Raw genomic sequence first — 26,561 nt, forward strand, 5'->3', positions numbered from 1 at the left:
GGGGCGGGCTGAGGCGGACGCGGTGCGGGGCCCTGCCAGCGCCACGGCTCGGGCTGGGCTGGGCTGGGCGGTGGGTCCGGCAGCGAGCGAGCGAGGCGAACGGGAACCGGCGTTCCGCAGCTGTTCTCTCTGTCCCCGCCTCGCAGCGCGGCCTCAGCGGCCCGGCCCGGCGCAGCCATGTCGGGGATCCTGGGGAAGCTGTTCGGGACGGGCGCCGGCGGGAAGGGCGCCGGCAAGGGCCCGTCCCCGCAGGAGGCGATCCAGCGGCTCCGCGACACCGAGGAGATGCTCAGCAAGAAGCAGGAGTTCCTGGAGAAGAAGATCGAGCAGGAGCTGGCGGCCGCCCGCAAGCACGGCACCAAGAACAAGCGCGGTGAGCGGCCAGGCCGGGCAAGCGGGGCCGGGCCGGACAGGGCCGGGCCGGAGCGAGGGGGCCAGGCCGCCCCTTCCCTGGGCAACAGGTCGGCCAGGCCCGGCTTCCCGGCCGGCAGCGGGGATGGCCGAGGCTGCCGGCCGGGTTGCTGGCTGTACGCCGTGTGTAGCACAGATCGGGATGTGTTTTATACCTTATCGCTTTTATTTTATAGCCCAGGAGCTGCGATAGCCCGCTCTCCGGGACCCGCCGCCCTCCCCGAGCCAGGTTTATACGGGCGCAGACCCCTCCTCTGCCTCGGGCCGGGCTTTATCGCTGTTGCCGAGTGACGCGGTGCCGCGTCAGTCCCGCGTGAGGTCACGCAGCGCCAACTCCGCTCTCGGTTCCGTGTCCGCCTCGGCTCGGGGCGAGGTTGGGAAAAGCCGGCAGAGCCGGAGCCGTGGTGCTGGCGGCTGCGTACGGGGGCTGGGCTGGGCTGGGCTGGGCAAGCAGCGCCTCAGCCTCACGCTGTCCTGGGGGGTTCGGGTTTTTTTTTCACATAACAAGCAAAACTCTTTACCAAACTGCTGCTCAAATGGAAGATTTGGCCAAATACGTTTTTGTCATTGTCAGAGTATCCTACAGATGTAGGAGGCTTGCAAATGGATATTGAAGCTCGGTGTTTGCCAGAGGGAACTCGGCCTTCCCAGCGAGGTCCAGCTGTGTACTTGCCAGCAGTACGAGATAGGCATTGATGTCAGCCTGCAGATAAGTGGTGTGTTTCGGTGCTCTGGTGAGCTCTTTGCCTGTTTTACAGCAGTGGTGTTTTCAGGAAGGCCTGTTTAGATTTCTGTGTTGACGTGGCCCTGTTTGTGCTGGATTCCAGCAGAGTGTCAGGGTTGGAAGCAGGAGGTGCAGTCCTGTCTGTGGCACCGAGAGCTGCTGGCACACAGCAGTTGGCCAAGTAGCAAGGGTTAAACTGTTATCAGTAATTACTGCAAGTTGTGTTTCACATCACTGCTTTGGTCAGCATTTCAAGCCTGATTTCAAACTTGAGAACAGCATGCACTGTCAGAGCTTCTCACTTGGGCTGTGTCTGAGGGATGGTGGAAGGGAGCAGGCTCCTGGGGCTTGCTGGGGGTGCAGGCAGCAGCCTCACTTGCTTCCTCAGGCATCTTCTGAGGGCCCTCAGCAGAGTGTGGCATCAGGCTTAACTAAGTTAGTTCCTAAATCAAATCCATTACAACAAGTCTTGAGTTTCTTGTGTGTTTTTTGGCCTAGATTGGTCATGAGCTTAAAAGGATAACTCAAATTTCTTCCTAGCCTTCCTCTCCCACAGTTTCAGCATTCTCTGTCTTACACAGGTCTTGTTTAACTGCTTTTTCTGCTGCCAGTTGTTCAGGCCTTTATCTTGCTCTGCTGTAATGTAATCCCTGCTCATGCCTTTCTGTGCATGCTGCCGTCAGTATGCTCTGCAGCACTTCAGGTAGTGAAGGGATTAAATTTCTCCTTTGGAGGTGGAGGAAGGGGGAAAAACCTGCCCATTCACTAGCAGGATTCTGGGTCAGGCTAATTGAGGTCTCCCAGAAAGGCGGGATCCTGATGACTAATTAAAAAGCTGTGAGAAGGAGGAGGGCTAGGGATGGTTTTCTAATGGAAAACAAAACCTGTCTTTTTTGTCAGAGGATTTCTGAAATTAAGAGGCCAACTTTTATTCCTGGGCTGCTGGGAAAGACAGCTGGTTATCTGCTGGCTTGCAGGGAAACAAGTTCCCCTCAGGACAGCCTAAGGGACTGCTCATTTATTCTGGGTTTGGGATGTCAGTCATCAGCTGAGCTGTAACAAATTGCATTTGGTCATATGCAGTTGCTGGGAGTTTTCTCTGACTTTGGGCTGGTTTATAATCCAGAAATTACGTAATTTTGCTGCAGGGCCACTCAAATCCATCATAAGGTGGTTTTGGGTCTGTGAGTGAGTGCAAGTCTGTCTTTTTAATGGAAATACTTTGAGACAGTTGAAACATTTTCAATAAAACTCAACAAAAGGTGATTAACTAGAGAGAGATTTCATTTTGAAGAGTTGGATCAACTTTTAAAAAGTACAGCTTGAAGACTCTTTAAGCTTTCTTAGTTGTCTAGGACTTGAGCATTTTACTCTGGAGGTTTCTGTGTGTCCCTGCTGTTGCTGGGAAGTGTCCCGTGGATGTGAGCAGTGGCACAGCCATGGCAGCTGCCCTGGCAAAGCCAGCAGAAGGACAGACGTGTCTGCAGGGAGCTGACCTGAAACCTGAAAAGCCACCTTGGAAAACCTGGAGTGATATCTTTGTTTTCTCAGGGGAAAGCTGGGTGTCTGACACACTTGGGGTGACAAAAGGAAACGTTCTCTGCTCTCCAGCACACTGGGTGATTGTTTGGGTGCCAAGTGAGCTGGGTTTCTAAAGGCTCATTGACTAATTCCTGCAGCACTTTGGGAGTTGAACAGAAGCACAGAAACTTACAGGCCTCCTGGTTCTTGTGCCTGCCCCAAGCACATGCAGACTTTTAGTAATTCATGAACTTATGTGTGCATATTTTTAATAACATGCATGTAGGGTATTGAGGCTGTGTAACCAGACAATTCCTCCTGAACCTCTCTGCAGTTACAGTGGGTCACTAACTGGTATAAATTTCCATAGATCTGTGTTGTTTCTTGGCATGGGAACCTTCCCACTTTTTATTGAAAATTCCTGTTTTCAGGGTCTTCCTGTTCCTTTCTGGCTGCATAGATGTGGTAATTTTATGATCACAGCCTTCTGAGGGAACTCAAGTCATTTTAATAAGCAGTAAGTGTTTCACTTTTTCTCCTTTGACTATTCCAATTACTTCTCATCAGTTCCCAATATCAAAACAGCTCCTGGGGGAGGGAGAGGACGACAGTCTTCAAGTGTGAGACTGATATGAAGGCACCTGTGCTGCTTCTGGAGCACATTTAGGAGTCCAACTGTTAAAGCATTAATGTGCCATGTCGCTTTTTTATTATGAGATTAAGAAGATCCATCATCTTTAGAAAGATTTCTTGAAAAGCAAGTTAATATCCCCCCTGTATATATGAGGGTTTTTTTCCCTCAAGAGGCTCTTCACCAGTTTGGCTCTAAGTTGTGAGCAGTGGACTTGCCCCTCTCAGCAAACTTAATGGAAGCAGCAGTAGCACAGCAAGGTTTGAACACCAGTCAGCCAGTATCTTACATTTGAAGTTTGTCCTAGCAATACATTTTGCTTTATGTAAAGAAGGGGGCAGCTGTGAACTGGGTAGGCTGGGAGTGCTGCTGCTGCATCCTTTTATTCCGCTCCAGTTTGTCAATATGGCAAAGCTGTTTCATCAGATCTGAGGTGTTTTATCAGGCACTCAGACTTCATGAAGCAAACCAAACTGCTGGATCCTTACAAGGGTTATGAAGCTTAGGGGCTGGGTGTTCAGTCTCAGGATAGCACAAGCTGATGTTAATCTCTGCTACTCCAGTTTTACTCCTTTTCTTGTAGCCATTGCCTGGTCACACAAAGCCAAGCTGCCAGAGAAATAGGTTGCACACACAAGGAAGCAATGAGTTAATTCCTTGATCTCTGACTACTTTGAGTATAAAGATTCCAGAATCTGTTTCTCATGGAAAACCAAAGCTCAACTTGAATCTCAGTGTGAAGATTACAGTGAGAGAAACCCAACACTGTCCTGGGATGCCATTTTTATAGGTAACCTGCTCTAGAATTTGGGTTCAGGGCAGATGAGTGCAGTTATGATCCCGCCTTGGATTGAGGGCAGATGAGTGCAGTTATGTTCCTGCCTTGGATTCAGGGCAGATCAGTGCAGTTATGTTCCTGCCTGTTGCTAGATGTTGCTTTTTTGTTGCAGATTGCTAGGTGCACAACCACCAGAAGGAGTGAAAGGCTGATAGCATGCCACTGTGCAGTAAATAGATTCAGGCTTTACCAGGAGACTGGCATTTCATGGATTTTCTATCAGCTCTAGTTCCTTTCTCTTTCACTGTAAATAAATGTAATGCTATTTTTTTTTTAATGCCTGGTGGCTGAGTACACAAAATGGATGCAAAACCACTGCTGTATAATTCAGGCTTTTCCTGGAAAGAGAACACTCCTTTTCTCCACCCCACACCAAAACTAAACAAACAAGAAGTTTGGGTGTAGGCTGAAGCCAAAAGTCTTGAATGTGTGCCCACCTCCAGCCTTGCAGCAGACCTCAGTGCTGCCCCGAGTGGCTGCTATGATGGAAAACTAACTGTTTACTCTCCCCTTACTTTTTTTTATCCTGTCACGTCAGTCTGCTGGTCTGATTGGCCTGTTGCTGGAGGATTACTGTGTCTGGCACTGGAGAGTAGACAGAACTGCCCCTTGCTGTAGCAGCTCAGTTATTCTGTGTGAGAGGCTGTGTGGCTGGGACTGCCTCATCTCCAGCCATGTGGCAGCCAGAAGCCCCAGTGCCTTGTCCTGCCTGTTTCCCTTGTGCTGGTGTGTGCATTTGTGTGGGCAGAGCTTGGATTGGATTGGTTTGCTGCTCCAGCCAAAACGTAACTCTTAAAAAAGGGAAACAAAAGGTTGTATTCTGCCCTTAGCCACACAAAGGCTGGAGAGGGAGTGGGGAATGTGGCTGAAGGAAGAGGGCAATTCTACTTCTTCTGGCAACAGTCCCCTCCCTGCTCAGCTTAGAGGTATTAATTGTGATAAAATCTGAGGGCTACATGTGGTCTCCCAGCAAGGGGCCCAGCTGATGATTCATTCACAACTGGAAGTGTGCCTGCTTGATGGTATGGGCATTTTCGTTTAGAAGTTTCAAGTGGTTCAAAATGTTGCTGTGATCTGGAATTCAAGGAAGAGAAAACTGCAAGCCCGGGGCAGGGTATGGGCAAAGACTCAAACAACTTGTGACCATGTGTGTAAAGTCTTGGACATTAAGGCATTGCTTGTGTGTGTTTTTAAGGTCTCTCGTGACATTTGGCAAGAGAAATGATCTCTGCTCCCAGAATCAAATAACATGAACCTGGTTTTGCTCCATGAATCACAAGATGCTGATGTAGGAGAAGCAGGAGTCCTATAGCAAATGCTCTCCAACCCTTCTTATAGCACTTCCATCTGCCTTTGCTGTAAGTCACAGTCTAATGTAAAATGCATCTTGGAGTTCCAGGTGCTCTAAGTGTAAACTACAGCTTCAGAGCAGGAGTACTGACAGCAGTGCTCGCCCGAGTCCCTCGTAGTCCCTGAGACAATTGACAAACACGTGAATTGGGAAAAGTGTGATAATGATTCTTTCTAAATAGGTGTTCAAAAAACAAGAGGAAACTTGTGGTTTGTAGTTCTACCCTACTAGTGTTTAAAGGAGGTTGTTGGAGACAGGTTGCTGTGGTATAATGGCACAGTTTGGAGGAATGGAGGGAATTCACAGACCTTTTGAAAGTGGCACAAATAAACCCCAAACCCCTGTGGTTCTGCCAGATGTGTTTGGGTAACTGTATTTGATGCAATACATCCTTCCTCTGTTCCTGTTCCCTGTCAGAAGGGAAACCTGGTCTGGCTGCAGCCAGTGACTTTGCTCTTATTACTTTTTCTCCCCACATGTATCAGATGTGGGGTTCTAGCACCAGGCCTAGTTGCTGCATCCTGCTTACAGGCTCCTAGTGCTGGTTCAAAACTGTAATTTGTTGGTGATGCAAATTGTCAGTTTGGTTGAACCTTCCTTTACTTACTCAGATTTGTGCAGAAAAGTCCCAGTTATTTTCTCAATGGCAGAGTTTGTGCTGTTGTGCAGTGGTTATCTGGGCAAAGATGATGTTGGGCTTCACATTTGTGTCGTTCAGGCCTCTGTCTGTCCCTTCTTACTTGTTCTGACTGGATTGTGGTGAGAAGCACATGCTTGTAGATGAGCCCTGCAGCAGGATCCCAGCTGGACCTCCTGGGATGCTGGGAGGGCAGGTGCTGTGTGCTCAGGGATGCCAGGTCAGCCTTAGGGAAGGTACAGGATTGGAGCTGGGAACTAAAAGGTCCTTACTTGTGTCTTGTGGCTTGTGTCTTCAACTTTTTCCCCTTAGTTGTTACTGTTGGAGTCTGAACATTCATGAGCAACTAATTCTTCGCCTCTCAACATAGTGAAACTTCACCAGATGAGATGTTAAGAGAAGTGCTAAATATTGTGACAGCCTCAGCAAAAGTTTTAAGACTTGGCAGCACTATAATAATAATTGCCCAAAACTGGAAAATGCATGATGGACTACCTAGGCAGCCACTAAGAGAAGATCTGGAAGTGGGCCACTTAAGGGTAGAATCTTCTGAGTTCTGTGACAGTAATCATAAAAATATTGTTAAGCACAGGGAATCTGGTTGGTTGAGTTGTTTTTTTTTCCCTGTGAGAAGTGCTTGACAGAGCTACTTGTGTTTTGGTAAAGCTGAACCTCTACCTGATGCCTTTCTGGCAGGGATGCAGAGGAGAGTGATTGGTTTTCACTGGAATTGTCTTTAACAAAGTATCTTCAGCAATCATAAAATAAAGAAGAAAACCCATTAAGAGTATTTTCAGGCTGTGGGAATCTCAAGGAGTCCTCAAGAGCACACTTTTCTCATCCTAAAAGTTTAATTTTGTGTTGAATTCTGAGCAATTATCTCTCTACAAAGGTATAAAATTCTCATGTGAAATATGGTGCAGATTTTAAACAACAAAGATATTTGGCAGTTTCACAGGGTGAAGGAGGATAATTTACCCCAGCAGCCTTAGAGAATATCTAGTTTTTATTTGGAAAGAAGAGATGTTTTGGGTAAATCAGTTTTGGAGATAGATGCCTTGCTGTCCCCTACCGTTATCCAGTGACATACAGGACTGCAAGAAGTGAAACACTGAGCATTGGGACCATGCTTTGCTTCCAGAGGGTGGATCAGACTTAATGCAATGGTTTGAAGCACAAGGCCTAGATGATCTTGGCTGGTCTGGTATTTCTTTGGCTCATTCTAGCTCCTGGGTGGAACAAACCCCTAGGCTATTTCTCTGTAAGGGATCTCACTGTCCTGGTTTTCTCACCTGGGCTTCAAGTCTCACTGTAGTTGACTTTTTTTTTTGGACAGAACCGTCCCAGACTCACCTTGAGGTTATTCCACAGAGGATTATTTACAAAAGATCATTACTTTGGTGTTCAAGGGGCAGAGGAATCAACTCCCAAGGCTGGAGACTTACTTGCTTTGTGGACTCTGCACCTCTGTTGCCTGCAGAAGGCTGGGCTGGGAGGAGGTTGCTCAGCTTACTGGTTCTGCATCCATAAGTGCAATGTGTTTCTATCTGTGATTTTTCAGCCTGAGCAGATTACTTGGCTGCTTCAGGAATAAATGAAGCCGTGGATTCTGACCTCTGGAAACACACTTTGTGCATCCATATGAAAGTGACTGCTCGTGACTAATCTGCAGTAAGGGAGCATGAGGAGGAAGTGCCTTCTGGGCTGGGGGATGTGGAGCATCATCAACACTTGCTGGTGCAAAGGTTGAGTCAATGCTGATGACAGCACTGAGCAGGGCAGCAGTTGATATGAAGGGCATGGTTACTGTTTTGTTTGGGTGTCAGAGCTCTGGTTGTTGTTAGGGTGCTTGCTTTCTGTATCTCTGTTTTTCTATGCCTTTGTATGTTTATACATTTTTACACAGGAGTGCTTATTGTTTAGTTTTATCTCTTGCACAATAGACTAAATATCCTGGCACTGTTTTGCTCAAGAGGAAGTTATAATCTTGTGTTTTAAATACAGTTAGGACAGAAACTTTCTTGTGTTCTCTGCCTGGGTTGGGATGCTTTACTTGAGTAGTTTTAATCAGTCACTTCATCTCTGAGCTGGGAATCCTTGCATGCTTTTGAGGACAGGGTTTGGGAACCTTATTGTTTAGTAGGCAGACACAGAGGGAGAAGTGGAAGACCTGGGCTGAACCTGCTTCTGATTCCCTGCTAAAGTCACAGCATCTCCAAAAGAAAGGTACAAGAGACTGCTGCAAGCACTTGAGTTGCTCTCTGGAAGCCTCACTGGAGACATCAGGCTCTGGCATCGGGGGGGAATTGTGTGATAAATGACTTCAGACATTCATTATGAAGTGATTATAGACCTGTATATATCCTCTAGACATCACAGATCTCTATAGGGGTTCCTCATGGGAAAGAGAATCACGTTGCTTTGCACTGGATTAGCCTTGGAGTTGGTGTGAATTTATTTGTAACCATGCTTTGGTACCTCGGACTCCCAGCCATTTCATACCATGATGCTTCAAATCAAACCTGTCTTCTTGGACTTATAATATTTTGTGCTGTGCCATCAACTTGCCTCAATGTAGCTGGGTATTTAATGGAAAACCAGTTAGGACTGTGCTTGTGTTAGTAGCCATTCTTGGTTTCCCCCTCTTGAGTCACTTGTACAAGGCCTGTGTGTTACTTAGTGTCTCTGAAAGGCTTTATATTCACTAGAGAAAGAGAGAGAAATCATGTAGAGAAACCTCACTAAGGGGCAGGATGTGAGCAAGTCTGCTGGAACACAGGACAGGTAGGAAGTGTTCAGAGACCTGGAAACAGCACCAAAATGAAAACGCTTAAGCAAAAGCCTGCAGGACAAAGGTGTTCTCTGCTGTTCTATCTGCAGTAGTTACTTGAAAAGTTTTAGAAACACCCCAAAAAGATCTGACCCCTAGGACCTTGAACAGAGATGTGGGTCACTGGCTTTGGCATCTTGTAAGACTCAGCTGCTAAGGGATGAGTGTCTCGGTACGTGCTGCAGCTCTGCTGTGGCAGGACCTTCCTTGGATGATTCTGTGCTGGGTGAGGTCTGAACCAACACAGTCATTCTTCATCTGGTTAACAGTTTCTGGAGCCAGCAGGTCTCTGCAGAAAGGTGCTTGTTCAAGGCTAAGCTCAGTGGTGTGAAAGAAGTTTGGTAAGACTGTAAGGGAATGTATATCTACCTTTTAATCTGCTTGTAGCATTGGAGGATACCTTGTGAATTGCTTTAAATTACCTTTTTTGTTTCTTAGGAGTTCTTTTGAGATATTGTAGGCAGTTTGCTTACTCTCAATAGAATGAGAGATGAGCAGTTGCTGCCTAAGATTAAGCTGCTCTGCTGCAGGCAAGGCAGCCAATTACTCCTTACACCTACTGGTGCCTCTTGTTTATCCCATTTCAAGGCTGGTGAGGATGCTGCTCATGATTAAATTCATTGCTGATGCAAGTGCTGGGAAGATGGAATGGTGTTTTCAGAAGAGCACAAATAATGACACTTCCTTCCATTGAGCCAGTTACAGATGGATACACAATATAACATTCAAGACAGTCACCTGGTATTAAGGTGCTAATCTCAATCATCTCTGATGTCTGGACTCTCTGCTAGAGGGGCCATGAGCTTCCCAAAGCTCCTCTGCAGCAACCTTGCACTATTTATTTTGGCTGACATCTGGTGTGCATTATTTTTGAGGCTGCTGTGGAGCTTTCCATCCCATATTAATACAGCTGGTGTCCTTTTGCAGTGGCATCTCTGCTGCTGCCATGTTTTCTCTCATTTGCCAGAGACAATGTAAGGATGAGATGTGAAACTAAGTTATTTTTTCTCCTCAATTGGAGTCATCAGAGCTATTAACCTGTATGTCTTCCTCTGGGTGAGAAACCTTTCTATTTTGGGTGCCAGTGTGCTATTTATCAGGCTTTTGCAGAGTCAGACAAATGTCTGTGGGTCCACAGACGTGTGGCCCTTGGTACATGTGTGTGTTTGAATTCAGTGATGCTCTGCATTCCCAGGCATTCTCATTGCCCTTTAAAATAACTGCTATTCCTGCTCCTCTCAAGGTGTGTTTTTTCTACCAAAACTTGGAGTTGTAAGTATGCAGTAAAAGTCTTCAGTTCTCATTTTTATTTACTGATCTGTGCTTCCCCACTAATGATACCTCAGAGCATTGATTCAGAGGGATTGCTGTAAGCAGAAATACCCCTTTATCACTACTTGTCCTGCAAGTGTGTAAGTAGGAGAGCTGTTGATTTTTTTGTTAATGAAATCCCTGACATGTTCATAGTCAATTTTTCCTCTGTGAATGCAGTACTGTGTAATCCAACGGTATTTTTATTATCCTGCTAGTTTCTCACAATGACATTTTTTTCCCTTGCTCTGTTTGTAATAAGAATTTGCTTATATACAGGTTGAAATGTTTTAAAAGTACATAAAGTTATATGATTACAGATGGCATTTCTTGAGAACAAAGTGAAGTTATTTGGGTGAGCAGTCATGCCTTTCAGCCTGGGAGTGCTGACAGAGGAGAGTCTGGCTAAATGTCTCTACTCCCCACTTTTAGGTGGGACTAAAAGCCCTAGCACCAGGTCCTGCCTATCATTTGTGCTGAAGGGCTGGGTGCTGCTGTGGCAGGCATCATAATGAAACCCTTGGCTACTTGTTATTCAACTGTGGTTGAATGGGAAGTGTAAAACTTCTGCTGGAAATTCATATAAATAGGAAATTATGAATAGTATTTTGCAGTTCATCAATGGAAGACTGAATCAATTAAAAAAACCCCCAGCCAAAACAACAAAGGAAGGAATAGCTTTTAGGTATGAAAAAGGCTGAGTTCTTGGAAAAGCTGTAAAATGTTCTTCAGGTGCACTTTGATATGTGTTTTTACATTCCAGTAATTGAGGCATTCGGTTCAGACCTAACTGGTTTTGACTCAGCTGCTGCTGTTCTGGACTTGCTCTGCTCCCTGGAAGCTGCTGGAGTCTGTGTGAGAATTTCAGTGTCAAAAGGAACTGCAGAGTTTAGAGGCTGATGCTCATTAACACTGAGCCATTTTACATGACTTTGCCAATGGAAAGGAGGTCATAAACTATTTATATCAGTTTCAACTGGTCAGGGCTCTGTGGTGCAATCTTTATGAATAACAATTGTCTCCAATGTCCCAGCCATGGCTGATAGTAAAGAAAATGAATATATCAAAATGTCATATGGAGAAGATAATTCTGAGTCTTCTCACCATCTCATAATGGACAGCAGGAGTCACACAGTTTTAAACTTACTACCTTTGATTTAATTGTAATAATATAGATAATGACACACTGCTTTTCCCCCAGTGCACACTTCTTCATGTATTCTGCTGAAAACTTCACTACAATTCAAATACAGTACAACTAAGTTTTGTTATCTGCTGATTTGGGGCTTTTCTTTGAGAATTTAAGTGCATAAGGCACATTGGGCTTGCAAGGTAAACCACAAACTGTGCCTGTTAAGGATAAGGTATGGGTTGTAAAGCTTGTCTTTTTGGCAGGTTGGGAGGGTAATCTGCCAGTTTGCTGTTGTAAAATGGCTCAGCAATGATTGTCTTTCCCTCATGTGCAACCTGTGGGAGAGCTGATGTGGAAAATGGGGGAAAAAAGAGGGAGGGGAAGAGGAGTGGCAAGGAAAAATCCTCTCTTAAATCAGTGATTTGAACTGGTGCTACTGTTTTTATATGTAATAGGGATATTTCAAGAGTAAACTAACCCCTACCCAAAGGCAGGGTGCTCTGGGAGGCAACATGAGAAGCAATGTGCCCTCATGGGCAAGAAGCCATTGGCATGCCAGGGGCATGAAGAAGAGCGTGGGCAACAGGTCAAGGGAGGTTCTCTTCCCCCTCTACTCTGCCCTAATGAGGCCTCATCTGGAGTCCTGTGTCCAGTTCTGGGCTCCCCAGCTCAAGAGGGACAGGGAACTGCTGGAGAGAGGCCAGTGCAGGGACACCAAGATGCTGAGGGGATGGAACATGTATGTGAGGAGGAAAAGCTGCGGGCCCTGGGGCTGTTCAGCCAGGAGAAGGCTGAGGGAGGATCTCATCAACATTTATAAGTACCTCAAGGGTGAGTGTCAGGAGGATGAGGTGACACTTTTCTCTGTAGTGCCCAGTGACAGGACAAGGGGTGATGGACAAAAGCTGGAACACAGAAAGTCCCACTTAAGCACAAGTCAAAATTCCTTTGGACTGAGGTGAGGGAGCCCTGGCCCAGGCTGCCCAGGGAGGGTGTGGAGGCTCCTTCTCAGGAGGTTTCCAAACCCACCTGGACACGTTCCTGTGCCCCCTGAGCGAGGGGAACCTGCTTTAGCAGGGGGTTGGGCTGGATGAGCTCTGCAGGGCCCTTCCAACCCTCACCATAGTATGATTCTGTGACACTGCAAGAGCTGTGCCTTGTCCCATAACCACTCCCTGCATCACACTGGAAATACCAGCTTAAGTAATTAGTGACCTGTAGAGATCATGGCTGGAATCTTTCTGTGCTTTATTCTGTATGAAGGAATTTATTTGTGTAAGAAACACACAGCCACAACCTCATGAGACCAAGCATCAGGCCTTATTAGATTCAAACCTCTGTGTATCAGGCACTTTGCAGGAGCCTGGTGCAGCAATCTTGTAATCTTGTACAGCTTTTTACTGAAAGATAAGGAAATAGCTGCACTGTTGGAAAACCTAGATTAGCCATATCTAGAAAAATATGCTGGTGATGTCTCTAGCAACAGGTTCTAGGTCATGAGCAAACACTGTCTAGGCTAGAGAAAAGAAGAAATGCTTTAAACTTAATGTATGGTTATAGGTCATGCTGAAGCAGTTCCACAGCAATTACAGCTGGGTATTAAATAATGTAATTATTTAACCTGCCTGTGTAATTGTTACCTTGGAAGCAGTAAAGGTGTAATTAGGGGTGTGGGTCATGAGGACTGCCTCATCCACATGTGATAGTCTTCAAGAAGAGTAAAGATGAGCTGTGTTACACTTGGGCTTCAAACACACACCCATTCCTGTGTGTGTGGGATGCTAGAGGACACTTTTGTAGGCTACTGCCTCTATTTCGAATTTATTCCAGATTCTGGGAGCTGATTATTTTTTCCTTTTGGAGAAAAAGAGCAAATGTCATTCCCTTCACAGAGTCCCAGGATTATGGGGGTTGGAAGGGCCTTGCAGAGCTCCTCCAGCCCAAGCCCCTGCTAAAGCAGGTTCCCCTTTTGATCAGGGGGCACAGGAACGTGTCCAGGTGGGTTTGGAAACCTCCTGAGAAGGAGCCTCCACACCCTCCCTGGGCAGCCTGGGCCAGGGCTCCCTCACCCCAGTATCAAAGAGGTTTTCCTTGTGTTCCAGCTTTTGTGCACTACCCTTTGTCATGCCACTGGGCACCACAGAAAAAAGTGTCACCTCATCCTCTTGACTAACACTTTTAAAATACTTCTACATGTTGATGAGATCCCCCCTCAGTTTTATCTTCTCCAGGCTGAACAGCCCCAGGTCCTGCAGCCTTTCCTCCTCACACACATGTTCCATCCCCTCAGCATCTTGGTAGCCTTGTGCTGGCCTCTCTCCCTGTCCTTCTTGAACTGGGAAGCCCAGAACTGGACTGGACTTCAGATTAAATAGTTATAAGTCTGACTTCATGTGACAAATATTTATAGCTATGAGTTCAGTGAAAGAATAATAAGAGTGTGTTAGTGTGGCAGCAGGTGAGATTTCAGTAGGTGTTTATGCTGACGGTAAAGACTCTTCTGCAGGAGAAAAGCAGCATAGCTGCTCAGCTTTCAGAAAACCATCCTTAGACAGGAGAGTAAAGTGCCTGTGGATGAGAAGAGAACTGGCCCTTTGTCTCTGTATCTTTGTCAAGTACCACCACGCTGTTCATCACGTCACATACAACAGCAGCGCATGGGAAATGGGCAGCCCCATTATTAGCACTTGCTAGTGTGCTCCTGCATTTCCAGCAGGAGTTTGTGGCACTTGCTCATGCCTGTGCTCCCACTTTTGCCTCCAGATGCACCCTTACTTTAGAAATCCCTGAGCTCTGAGCTGTGGGTGTTGGTTAGTGTGCTCCTCCAGAAATAGCTCAGAGTTGGGAAATCACTCCCGAGGAATGGAAACCCGATTGAACTGTAACAGCAACAAACAAACAAACAGGACTGTAAGTATTTCTCTGAAAGGAAATGCATTTTTATTAACTTTTTATTAAAATTGAAAGCAGAGAAATGAGAATTTGGTGCTCTGTTTCCTGGCAGAGGCAAATGCTGCTTAGAAGATCCTGCCCCAGATGCTGGAGTCTCTGCTGCCCCACACAGTGTGCAGGCACGGAGCAGTGATCTCTGAGGTGTGTTTGTGTCCAGATGTGGGTGCTGGGAGCACCTGTGGAAGGAGCCCTGTGAAAGGACTGTGGTGCTGATTGCCACAAGGAGAATCCTCAGTGTAAAGTGCAAACCCTCTTCCATTGGGGGAGGAACATGGGGAAATGAATTGCCAAACCTTGCAGGATGAAATGAATGTGAGTGACCTGAGTGAACTTGGTGTTTTCTTAGCTCCTCTGCTTAATAAAATCATCTGGTTACAAACAACGACTATACATGGGAAGAGAGTTAAACAAGTAAACACAGATGAAAATAAATTGCATGGAGTTGTGATCATCTCATTTGAGGTACTGAGTATCTTATTCTGCATTCCTTAGTGCTTCTGGCTGCCAAAAAAAGTTGCAGTCACCTTTGTAAGGCTTTCTTCATTGCAGGAACTCATTTCTCACTTCAATATTCATCAACTATGCTGAGCTGTCCAGACCCAGAAGCTTTTAGAATCATAGAGGTTTGGAAGGGCCTTTTAGAGCTCATCCAGTCCAACCCCCTGCAGAAGCAAGTCCCACCTAGATCAGGTCACACAGGAACGTGTCCAGGCGGATTTTGAAGCCCTCCAAGGAAGGAGCCTCCTCAGCCTCCCTGGGCAGCCTGGGCCAGGGCTCCCTCACTCCAACACTGAAAGAGTTTTTCCTTATGTTTCAATGGAACTTTTTGTGTTCCAGCTTCATCCCATCACCCCTTGTCCTGTCACTACATACCATAGAAAAAGGGGATGTCCCAGCCTCCTGACACCCACCATTTATATACTGGTAAATATTAAGGAGATCTCCCCTCAATCTCCTCCTGACTAAACAGCTCGTGGCCTTTCCTCATATCAAAGATGTTCCAGTCCCCTGATCATCTTGGTAGCCCTGCACTGGCCTCTCTCCAGCAGTTCCCTGTCCCTCTTGAGCTGAGGAGCCCAGAACTGGACACAGGACTCCAGATGAGGCCTCAGCAGGGCAGAGTAGAGGGGGAGCAGAACCTCTCTCGCCCTGCTGCCCACACGCTTCTTGATGCCCCCAGGATGCCATTGGCTTTGTGCCCAGAAGGGCACATTGCTGGCTCATGTTTAGTTTATTGTCAACCAGCACTCCCAGGTCCTTTACATGTGGCCCTGTGCTTATGGCACGGGCTTGGTATTGGTCCTTATTCCTTTTAGGCTCCTGCAACAGGCATTTCTACCACTTGGTCTTAAGTGAGTACAGGAGGGCACTGTGGAGGTTACATACCATGCTTCTGTAAAAGCAGGAGCCTTGAGCTATATACACATAAGAAAATAAACAAGAAGAGGATTTAGAGAACAGAGTGAAGGCTGGGGAGCACAGTTCTGGTGTGCTGAGCTGGCACACCTGGGAATGGGAGGGATAAGGCTGCCAGCAGGCCAAATGAAAGCTGGTCACAAGCTTTGACCACGGTGCTTGCAATGTTTGGTACTTCAGCAGCTTGCTTTAAAAGCCCATGGGCATGGAAGGTAGATAAACTGTAGCTACTCTAACCTTACAGTTATGGCTATAGTAGGTAAATTGTAGTGCTTTACTTGGGTTTATACAATGGTTACAGAGGCTCTGGGTTTGCCAGTAATTCTCCATGATGTGCAAAATCCTCCATAAAGAATGTCCTGTCGCTGGCTGACACGTCCCCAGCATCTGTCGCTCCACAAACACAGCCCAGTGATGGCTTCATCCTTCCGAGTGAGAAAACTTTATCTGTCCTTAATTAAACCATTAGTGCAAAATTAGCCAGGCTAAATATACCAGTAATGTGTTGCTCATCACTTTATGATCTGGCAGTAAGCTGGAATGTTGCAGATGATATTTGTGTTGTGCTTGATTCTGCAGAGCAAACACTGTCCTTTGTGTTACACAGAAACCCAGGCCTGTTCCCACTCCTGTCAAATGAGGATGGATGTTGGACTGGCCCCAGAACAGTGAAGACATTTATGGTGGTTGGAGTCAATGAAGGGGCTTGTCTGAGGTCTTTGGCTTCTGTTGGAACAGCAGAAGTGACCTCTGATTTGGTTTTGATCACTTCTAAATCAACCAGCACTACTTTGTGTGCTTGGTGACCTGAGCTGTACCTTCACAAGGTACTTCTCCATTGTGTGGTACATTAGTGAAAGTAATGAAATGCAGCATATTCATAACCAGTTGTGGAGCTGAAGGTGTGTGCAGGGTTTCTGGATACCAGGACGTTACCTTGAAGGACTGTCAAGCTGCTCAGATGGCATCTGACAAAATACACGGGATGCCTGCAGGCTTAATCCTTTCCTAGGAGAGGAGCTATTTTGTGTGTTACAGGAACATACTCATCGTGTGACAGAGTTATCATCACTCTAGTAGGGAGATAAGGGAAGCTGTCTGCTGTCAGGATTTCCTACTCCTTGTTTTCTACTCCCCTCCAAAAAAACCTGCAAAGCTTTGAAATAACATCTTGTGGAGACTGAAGGATTGAAAGCCTTTATTTGCCACGGGCACGTGAGTGAGCTGTTGGGAGGTCCAGGACTGACTTTTAGCAGAGCTGAACCTGTGTCATGTTGACTACTTTCTACTATGAGTCTCACAGAGATCAGGGCACTGAGGGAATGAAGTGTGCATGTGGCTGAATTCAGAAGCTGAGAATAAGGTTGTTGGGAGCAGCTTTTGTCCAAGCTGAGATTTTGAAGCATGTGGGTGTATCTGATAACCAAGACTCATGCAGTGCACAAGTCTGTTCATACAGGAGGGGAAGTAGAAATGCCACAAAGGGAAGTGTGCTCATGTCTTACTCTGTGGCTCAGTGGTGTGTGTTTGTCAGATGGCAGCTCTCAGTCCTTGGTAGGTCCTGTCCACACTGCAGCTCCTACTAAAGCTTTTGGCCACATGCAGGCAAGATTATACCTAAATCGAGCTCGTGTTCTCTGGCAGTGTCTTGGGAATGGAGACTGTGCTGGTGTGTGTCTGGGTGCTGGGGGAGGGCTGGCTGTTGGCTCAGGTTGCCCATTGGACCGTGGGTGTTTGTGTGGGGTGGAGCTGAGCACGGCAGAGGGACCTGGAGAAGCTGAAGCTGTGCAGCAAGCTGGGCCAGTCCTCCCACACCTGGCCATCCCTGTGGGTATGGAGCTCTGCCCTGCTGCTGTCCTGGGTGGGCTTCTCTTGCAGGAGCAGGCATTGCACAAGTGCTGATCAGCAGCAGATTGCTCAAACTAGAGTGATGGCATCTCCTCTTGTCTGTCTTTGTGGTGTGGACAGTACCTTGTAGTAGGAGTAACGTGAAACATGCAGTTTGTTTATATGTAACTATTTCTATATCTGTATAAATAGGTGTATTTCACAGCACTCAGTAGCTGAGCTAAAGAAACATTTACCTTATTCTGTATTTGAATGAGCTGCTTCTCCCAGCAGCTACCCAGGAGTTCATCTGTCTGGTAGGGATCTGCAGTAGCATCATAACCTCATCTGCCAGGACCTACAGCAGCCACTGTGCCCTTATACATCCGCACTAATGGGGAGCAAAGATGGTTTTAAATGAGTCTGCCTGTGTGAATTGAAGCCTGCTCTTTGATGTAGTGTAGCCTCTGGTCTGTGGTGTGTTATGAGTGACTGATCCTGGAGTTGCTTCTTGGCTTGTGTCCTTTGTCTGACACATGACAGACTGGGCTTCTGGCCACCTGTAAACAGTTTTGTTGAAGGAAGGAAGCACAACGGTTAGGCAACTATCTAGGAAACAAAGTGGACAACAAACATCAGAACAAGCTAAATCTTTCTCTGTGTCTGGCATCAATCTCACTGATCCTACCCTTTTCTCTGTTGTTCAGCTGCTCTTCAGGCCCTAAAGCGTAAGAAGAGGTACGAGAAGCAGCTTGCACAGATCGATGGTACGTTGTCAACAATTGAATTTCAGAGGGAAGCCCTTGAGAATGCCAACACTAACACTGAAGTGCTTAAGAACATGGGCTTTGCTGCTAAAGCTATGAAAGCTGCTCATGACAACATGTAAGTTACTCCTCTCTGCATCTTTCTGTAGGACCTTTAGTTTGTCATTTGTTTGACCTGCTAGATAAATGTGTTTCGTAACCAAAGGGAGAGCTTGAGGAGCAAACTCTTCTTTTAAGAGGCTCTAGCTGAAATGAAACTATACAAGTGTTGATGCTGCCTCAGTTTGCTGCCATTTTAAATGGCACAAAGCTGCTGCCTTTGCCCAAAGGAAGTCTGTCACCAGGGTGGCCTAAAGCACATGGGAGGGTGTGCAGCAGTTACAGATCCACTGAGGAGCAGCAAGAGTTTGGATCCTCAAGGGGAGACTTAAACTCCTTTCTGTGCAGTGGAGTTTGTTATGTAGCAATAATTAAAGGGAAACTGCATGATGGGAATGTTGTACTTGCTCCAAAAGCCAATATTGCAGATGTAATAATGCTGGACCAGGGAACAAAGCAAATTATTCTTAACACTGTTAAGACAAAACAAAACCTCTTCACATGAAGACTCTGTGTGTAACTGCTGTGAGTGAGGGTTGTAGGGAAAAGTAACAGAGATGCATGAGGTTGTGGAGGGGGTTAAAATTCAGACTTGCATGCAAAGTATAGTTTTGGGAAAGAACCTTGTAAATGTCAGCATGGTGTGGCATTTCTGTAAAACCCAATAAATACAGGTCTTCAGTGTTGATTGGGAAAGTGCCTGATTGTATTTAACTCTTGCCTTTCTTTTACAGGGATATTGATAAAGTAGATGAATTAATGCAGGACATTGCAGAACAGCAAGAGCTGGCAGATGAGATTTCAACAGCCATCTCAAAGCCAGTAGGATTTGGGGAAGAATTTGATGAGGTATGCTTTAAATCCACCTCTGCTTATGTCATAGAATCACTTGGAAAAGAGCCTAAGTGTTAACATTACCAAATCCACCACTAAACTGTGTCCCTGAGCACCACATCTACACATCTTTTACATACCTCCAGGGATGCTGACTCAAATGAGATCTTCCTTTTAAGGTCTGCATATGGCACGTGATGTAGCACTAGGATACAAAACCTCTCCTAGAACTTGTTACTAGCTCTTGCTACTGGTGCATGCAGCAGCTGTGACCCTGGCTTTATGCTGGGAATGGTCTGGATAGCCTGATCTGAAAACGTTTTGGCTTACATGTCTTCACTGCTTTCCCCACCCTCCTCACCCTCCAAGAGATCCCGTGCAGGAATTCAGATGACTCAGACTTGCCCAGCTCCTAAGTTTGCTCTCATCTGGGTGTTTACTAAAAATGACCAGCTAAATGTACTTGCTAATAAATGTGACTTAAAGTTTCTTCCTTTTTGGTTTCTTTTTCCTACCTAGGATGAACTCATGGCAGAACTAGAGGAACTAGAACAAGAAGAACTAGACAAAAACTTGCTGGAAATAAGTGGTCCCGAGACAGTACCACTACCAAACGTGCCCTCAATATCAATACCATCAAAGCCAGGTGTGTATGGACTGTCACCAGAAGCATCTGGGATCCTGTAACTGCCAGCTCCTCAGCTTTGGGAGCTCCAGCTTGATGCCATGCAAATATTTGGCTCGAGCCTGCTTCAGGAATCACCAGTGACATCTAGTGCTGTTTCTCTGGGGGGGTAACCTGCCTTTTGTAAAGCCATGACAATGAGTAGCTGTGGCAGGAACAGGTATTGGCTGTTCTCATGCTGCCAGTTTACAGCCTGTGAGATGGTGCTCAGGGCAGAGTGGAGATGGGCAGAAAAGAAGCTGCCTACCAGTTGCTGCTGGCCCAACAGGGAAGCAATCTTGACAAACATACCAAGGCTATGAAAGGGAGTGGAGAATAAATTAGCTCTTGGAATTAGTCCCAGGTGGGTTCAGGTTCTCACACTGAACTGTGCTTCCTTGCTGCTCCTTTTTCTTTTAATTTGAAAGCCTGCACTGCTGGCTTTTGGGAGGAACTAACCTCAGAGTGCCCTCTTTGGGGACAGCTGTTGCCTCCTCTGAGGTTTGCATGTGCTCACACCAGCCAGCCCCAAGCTTAGGGCACATCTGCTTCGGAACTTGTAGTTGGTGTGGTGATCTTGAATGGACAACAGGCAGGAAGTGTTTGTATTTACAGACACTTCAAAGCTGCTGCTAAATGTGAACTGGAGTGATACCTGATGAAGTGCAGTTGAGCTGCCATACCTCTGGAACCCATAAGGGACAGGAAGCTTTCCTGGCCTATTTTGCTTATGTGACTAAGTTGTAGGCTTTGCCACTCAGTTTCATGTGCTTACTTAGGGAAAAAAGGTCCAAAAAAACCCTCAGTGCATGAAAATAGTCCCCATTGGTGAGGGCATCTGTAATTATCTTCCCAGGCTTCAAAGAGCCAGGGAAGCAGCAGACGCTGCCAGACGCCCAAGGTGTGCTTGAGGAGGCACACACTATTTGCTCCTCAGCATTTGCAGCTCTTTGATTTTGACAGGAATGATTTAGTGGGTTTTTTTCTAGGCAGAAGTGCTGACAAGTGTTGATGAGAGGGGAGTAAGTTCCATCAAAGTATCTTAAATCCAAGGCTTTGGGTTCAGATCCGACAGCATGAGAAATAGATGAACTAAATGTGTGTATTACCTTTCTGCTTCCTGGCTGCTTTCATGAGGCTTGTTCTCTAAATATTCTTTGGGGATTGACATTAAAACACACTGACTTGATGCCAAATACACTTCTTGCATGACATTAAGTGGTAGTGACTGTGCAGTAAGAGGCACTGTAACCGTGCACACACTGAAGTGGCTGTGTGGAGTCAGACTCATGCAGCTGTGGCACTTCCTGAAAGAAGAAACACTCAACATTTTTATAGTAGCAACTGTGAAACTATCAACCCATAAAACCACAAACCTCAGTGTTTTGTAGGGTTTATGTTAAGCTGCTTTTGAATGGAAATTAGGGTTTAAATGGCACACTACTCTTTACTAAAAGGAACCTGCTTCCAGAGCAGCATTTGGGCACCCCTGGGGTTCTGGAGTGGTGGTGGGTGGGGATTTTGTGTGATTTGGCTTCTCTTTTTAAACCAAAATTGTTTTTCACTTAAAATTGACTTAATATACAGTGGGATTAAAAGTTTACCTCTGGTCATCATGGGCCAGGCTTTGAAAGAGTCTGCTTCAGCTAACAATGCAGGTACATCCTTTCTGTGTCTTCTGGGGAATCAGTGACGTGCCTTCCACTACCTCCTTTGTATTCACTGAGTGGAAGATGCTCCTGAGCTTTCCCAGTTCTCAAGACCTGTCTGGATTTCGATGTAGTCTGTCTCAATGAGATCTTTTTTACTGTTGCCTGTCAGCTGAGTTGATGTCAGGAGAAATTCAGGCAAATCTTGTTTAACAGAGGCTGGAAGAGCTTAATATAGAAAAGCAAATTACAAACTTGTGCAAATGATAGGTCTTGAGTTTGACTTAGAGCTGACTCAGTTCCCTCTTACATCAGTGTTTCACTTGGAATGGCTCAAACCATTTGAGTGTGAATTACTGGACCCTTTTTTCCCTCTCATGGAAGCAAGAACAGTCTGAGGAAATGGCAGCTTTCTTTTTTAGATATTTTCCAAAATTGAAGCTCTTTAGAGTTTAAAACCCTTTTTTTGCTGAGCTAATGGTTTTCACCTCTAGAGACTGGAGCTGTCAGGGTGTTGCAAAGAGCAGCACTTGGTTCCCTGGAAGGGCCATGGCTGGTGTCAGGGCAGCGTGTGTGTGACCTGCCCAGTGTGTAACTGACACCAGAGCTGGAGGGCTCCAAATCCTGTACCTGCCCACACCTGGCAGGACAAGGGCTGATGGGATGAAGCTGGAACACAGAAAGTTCTATTTAAGCATTAAGAAGAAACTCTTTCAGTGTTTCAGTGAGGGAGCCCTGGCCCAGGCTGCCCAGGGAGGCTGTGGAGGCTCCTCTGGAGGGCTTTAGAACCCGCCAGGACATGTTCCTGTGTGACCTGGTCTAGGTGAACCTGCTTCTGCAGGGAGTTGGACTGGATGAGCTCTAAAGGTCCCTTCCAACCCCCACCAGTCTGTGATTCTGTGAAAACACACCAGCCTCATTTGTTGCACTTTGAAGACTCAATGATGGCATAGGGAATTGGTTTCTTTATGAAGGAAAGGCTGTCACACTGGAGGTGTTGGATGAGTTGCTGCCAGAGACTGTGTCCCTCTGAAAGGGGCTCAGGAGCTGAAGGCTTGGGATCTTCTGCTTGGAGACTTGGTGATGATGGAGAATGACAGCCACTGCTGGTGCACACAGCTTACCCTCATGCACATTTGCATTCTTCCCATGGGGGCTGCTGGCTTTTTCCACTGGGAGTGGTCAGCTTGGGGAGTTTATTTCACAAGGTGCCTTTTACTTCCCTTCCGAAAGGACCCATGTGAGTTTTTTTCCCTCTGCTGCCACTTTGTGCTTCATGTTTGGGTCAGGTCAGTGGCACAGAGGTTTCCCCCCTGCAGGGTTCTGTCAAGATTCCCACTCATTTTTTTTCTTTTACTGTTTTACAGCCAAGAAGAAAGAGGAAGAAGAGGATGATGACATGAAAGAGCTGGAAGCTTGGGCAGGAACCATGTAACCACAGCAGCAACTGGCTGGGGGAAAAGAAACAAAACAAAAGACTTTGATTACCTATTCTGGGTGCAAATGTGTTGTGTTGAGGAGAAAGCATAAGCAAAATGTCTTTAATTTTAACCCAAAGCAGTGGGAACTGCATTGCTGTTTTCTGCATAGCATGGTCTGCACAAGGGAAAGGAAGGGGAGCAGGGGCAGTGTCTGCAGTCGGGACGGTTGGAGTTCTCTGAAGAGGTGTTTGCAAAATCAAACATTCAGCTTTTGGACTGTGCTCCTGCCACTGCTGGATCTTCAAAGTTTGGGCCAGATTTGAATCGAAATAATAAGCTGAACCCCTCCCTCCCCCCCAACTCTGTAATTTTAAAGTCAGTTCAGTGTGTCTACAAGTCTCTTAGGCATTTAAAATCCAGGACAAGTCATAAGCCACCGTTGGCTTTTTATCGTGTCTAGGTGCAAGAATGCTTTAGGTTTTTAGTTCTTTGCCAGTGGTATTTCTATCCCTTGACTGATGTGTGGCCAGCCTCGTGTCTGTCACTGCAGCAGCCTCCTCACTGCTCCCATTTGAATTGGTGATGATGATTTGCAGTTGGCAGATGCTGCCTTGCGAGTAGGGAAGGGGAAAATTGCAGCTGTACATTTTTCTACATGGCACTACGACCTTTATTGCTTTTTTGTGAGAACTGATAACCCATCAGATACATGCACACAGTTATTTTAATTAAGAAACTACTATGGATTGCACTGTATTAAATATCTTGATTAATTTTCCTCTGTGGCTCCTGCTGTCAGTTCTTTGGGGTGTTTTGCCTGTCTGGCTGTAACTCATTTGGCCTCCTTCTCCCTCAGTGATGTGCTCATTAATGGACTGACTTTTGGTGGTGTGACTGGAGCTGAGTAAAATTGTCCCTGTTCTCTTACTGTGTAATAACAGTCTGGTCCACCATGTCACAGTCCCCATGCTAAGGAGAAGTCAGAGCTGCAGTAGTGACAGGTTGAGGGGCAGAGCTGGGAGGCTCAGCTTGGTGGGGGCTGTCATGGAGGTGGTGTTTTGGGCACTGTGCTAACAAATGGTGGATTTTAAAGCAGTAGGATTGTAAGGGTTATGGGTGAACATCTCAAGTGCAGGGAAGTGTCTTAATAGAAGTGTTGAGGTGTAGCTGGGAGAGGAAAAAGAAATACCCAGAGCATAGCTGATGCTTCTGTGGTTACTGAGGTGGAAGTGACAGAAGCTGTAAGTGACAGAGGCAGCACCTGCCAACCAGCTGGTTCCTGGGCTGGGCTTTCCCTTCTGCTCATTTGGCCAGTTGCTTTAGCTGAAGGAAGAATCTGGTCTGCCCAGCAAGAGGAAAGTGCAATGATGAGTGTGTTGTGATTCCTGGTTGCTTTTAGCCAGACAGCTGGGACAGTCTTATTTCTTACAATCCACTTCTTGATCATTTTACACAATCACAGAATTGTGTTGGTTGGAAAAGCCCTGGAAGCTGCTGCAGTCCCAGCCCTCCCCTCAGCCTGCCCAGCCCAGCACTAACCCACAGCCCTCAGCACCTCAGCTCCATGGCTTTGGGATCCCTCCAGGGCTGGGCACTCCCCAGCTCCCTGGGCAGCCTGGCACAGGGGCTGACACCCCTCTCAGGGAAACAGTTCTGCCTCAGCTCCAATCTCAACCTCCCCTGGGGCAAAAGGCTGTTTCCTTAACTGCAGGAGTTTTCAGTTAAGTGTTAAGCTTCCCTGAGCTCTCAGGAGGCTCTTGGCTTTCCTGGCATGAACAACAAGAGCTTGCTGGGGACAGGTTCCTGTGCCCCCTGATTGATGGGAACGTGCTTTAGCAGGGGTTGGGCTGGGTGAGCTCTGCAGGGCCCCTCCAAGCCCCACCATGCTGGGATTCTGTGGCAGTGTTGGGCCTTGCTGGGGGTCAGGGGTGACACACAATGCACACACCCACAGCCCTCAGGCCAGTTACTGTCCACATTACTGCTTCTGCCCTTGATTTTCCTGACCCCAAACTACCTCGAGCTCTGCTCTCCTGTGTGTCTTAGCGTGGGCTGTTCTGCAGGACAGGCAGATGCTGCAGGGTGGGTGCTGGGCCCTGCCCCTGCCAGGGCTGGCAGCCCTCACAGGGATGGGAGTCCTGCTGGAGCCTGTAGCTCTGTGAGAGATGGAAGTCCTTCATAGAGCTGTGAGCCATGCTAGAGCTGTGCCCCTGTGAGAGCTGTGCCCCTGGTTAGATCTGTGCCCCTGCTAGAGCTGAGAGCCCTCTCTGCCTTGCTCTGGAGAGAGGCTGGGTCTGCACTGATGAACTCCAGCCTGGCCCTGGAGGTCACAGCCTGGGCTGAGCTGCTTGTGCTTTCCTTTCTTCCTCTTCTCTCCCTTGGGCCTGTCCTTCCTGCAGCCTCCATTAAACCCCACCACAGAAAGCCATCAGCTGCTCTGGTGATGCTGCAGCTCCTCCATCCCCCCAGGCACCAGCTGTGTGGCACATCAGCCTCCAGCAGACCCAAGGCCACTTCACCTGCACATGGCTGGTGCCAGGGGAGTGTTTGACAACACAGGGCACCCAAAAAGCCACGAGGGCAGGAGGGCCCCTCAGCCTCCCAGGGCTGCCCAGGACATGGGTGCCCAGGCTCAGGGTGGGCTGCTCTGCTGTACCACAGCCTCTGGGTTCCTGTGGTGATGTGGCTCCATCCCCACAAGTGCCAGCACCAGTTACAACTCTCTAATCCCTTTGCAGACATGTTATTTAAATGCCAACCCTTCCATTAGAGCTGATGAGCTTATGGCAGCCTCTGGATGCAGTGTATTCATGAACTGAGCCTGCCTGAGAGAATGAGTTTCTTTTCACTCAAGAGGTGTAATGCTGCTAATTGATATAATAGTTTAAACCCTTTTATTATGGCTCTGCTGAGAGGATCTGCAGTTTGACATTTGGATGCTGTGCTCAACATTCCCTTTCTCCCCTGGTGAGTTATTTTTATCATTATTTGAGTTCTTATGACAGAAATTACACTCTGCTCACCTAGAAAGCTCCCCCCACCCCCAACCCCTGCTCACATTCAGCTTGGGCTCAGCCCTGTGGCAAATAAAAAGGTTGTCTCCACTTCAGCCATCAAGGTCCATTACATCAGGGTGGTGCTTTCCAGATGTCGTGGCTCTCAGCAGCCCCTGCCCATCATCCCTCCCCTGGCTCCAGGTGTTTCAGCTCTGCTGGGGTGTCTCCTGAGCTGGGCAGGATCTGGAGGCCACATTGTAGGGTGTTACAGAGGGTTTCCCCTTGTCTTGCCTGCACTGTGGGAACCTGCTGACATCTCTGAGCTGTGGCTGAAGGCATCCCTGGCTGTCCCATGGGTGCAGAGGAGGGATGGTTGGTGGATCCAGCTCGTGCTGCTCTGGCCAGCTGCCACCCTTCTGCTGCTCCTGGGCTGTGCCTGTCCTTTGCCATTTCCCTGCTCCTGTCCTCCTTGCCTGCCTTGCTGACAGGGACAGGTCCTTGTCCTCCTCTGTGAGGGTGCTGAGAGCCACATCACAGAGCCCACCTGTAG

The 26,561-nt window shown here is 47.2% G+C and overlaps 1 protein-coding gene across 1 annotated transcript; it reads left to right on the plus strand.

The window, feature by feature from the left end:
• CHMP4B (charged multivesicular body protein 4B) lies at positions 1–23,793 on the plus strand. Its single transcript, XM_062009014.1, has 5 exons — positions 1–373; positions 18,289–18,466; positions 19,182–19,296; positions 19,801–19,927; positions 22,962–23,793. The coding sequence occupies exons 1-5, from the start codon at positions 178–180 to the stop codon at positions 23,027–23,029; spliced, it is 684 nt and encodes a 227-aa protein (XP_061864998.1). The 5' UTR covers positions 1–177; the 3' UTR covers positions 23,030–23,793.
• Positions 23,794–26,561: the final 2,768 nt, after the last annotated feature.

This window comes from Colius striatus, chromosome 16 (genome assembly GCF_028858725.1).
Source record: "Colius striatus isolate bColStr4 chromosome 16, bColStr4.1.hap1, whole genome shotgun sequence".
NCBI classification, from domain to species: domain Eukaryota; kingdom Metazoa; phylum Chordata; class Aves; order Coliiformes; family Coliidae; genus Colius; species Colius striatus.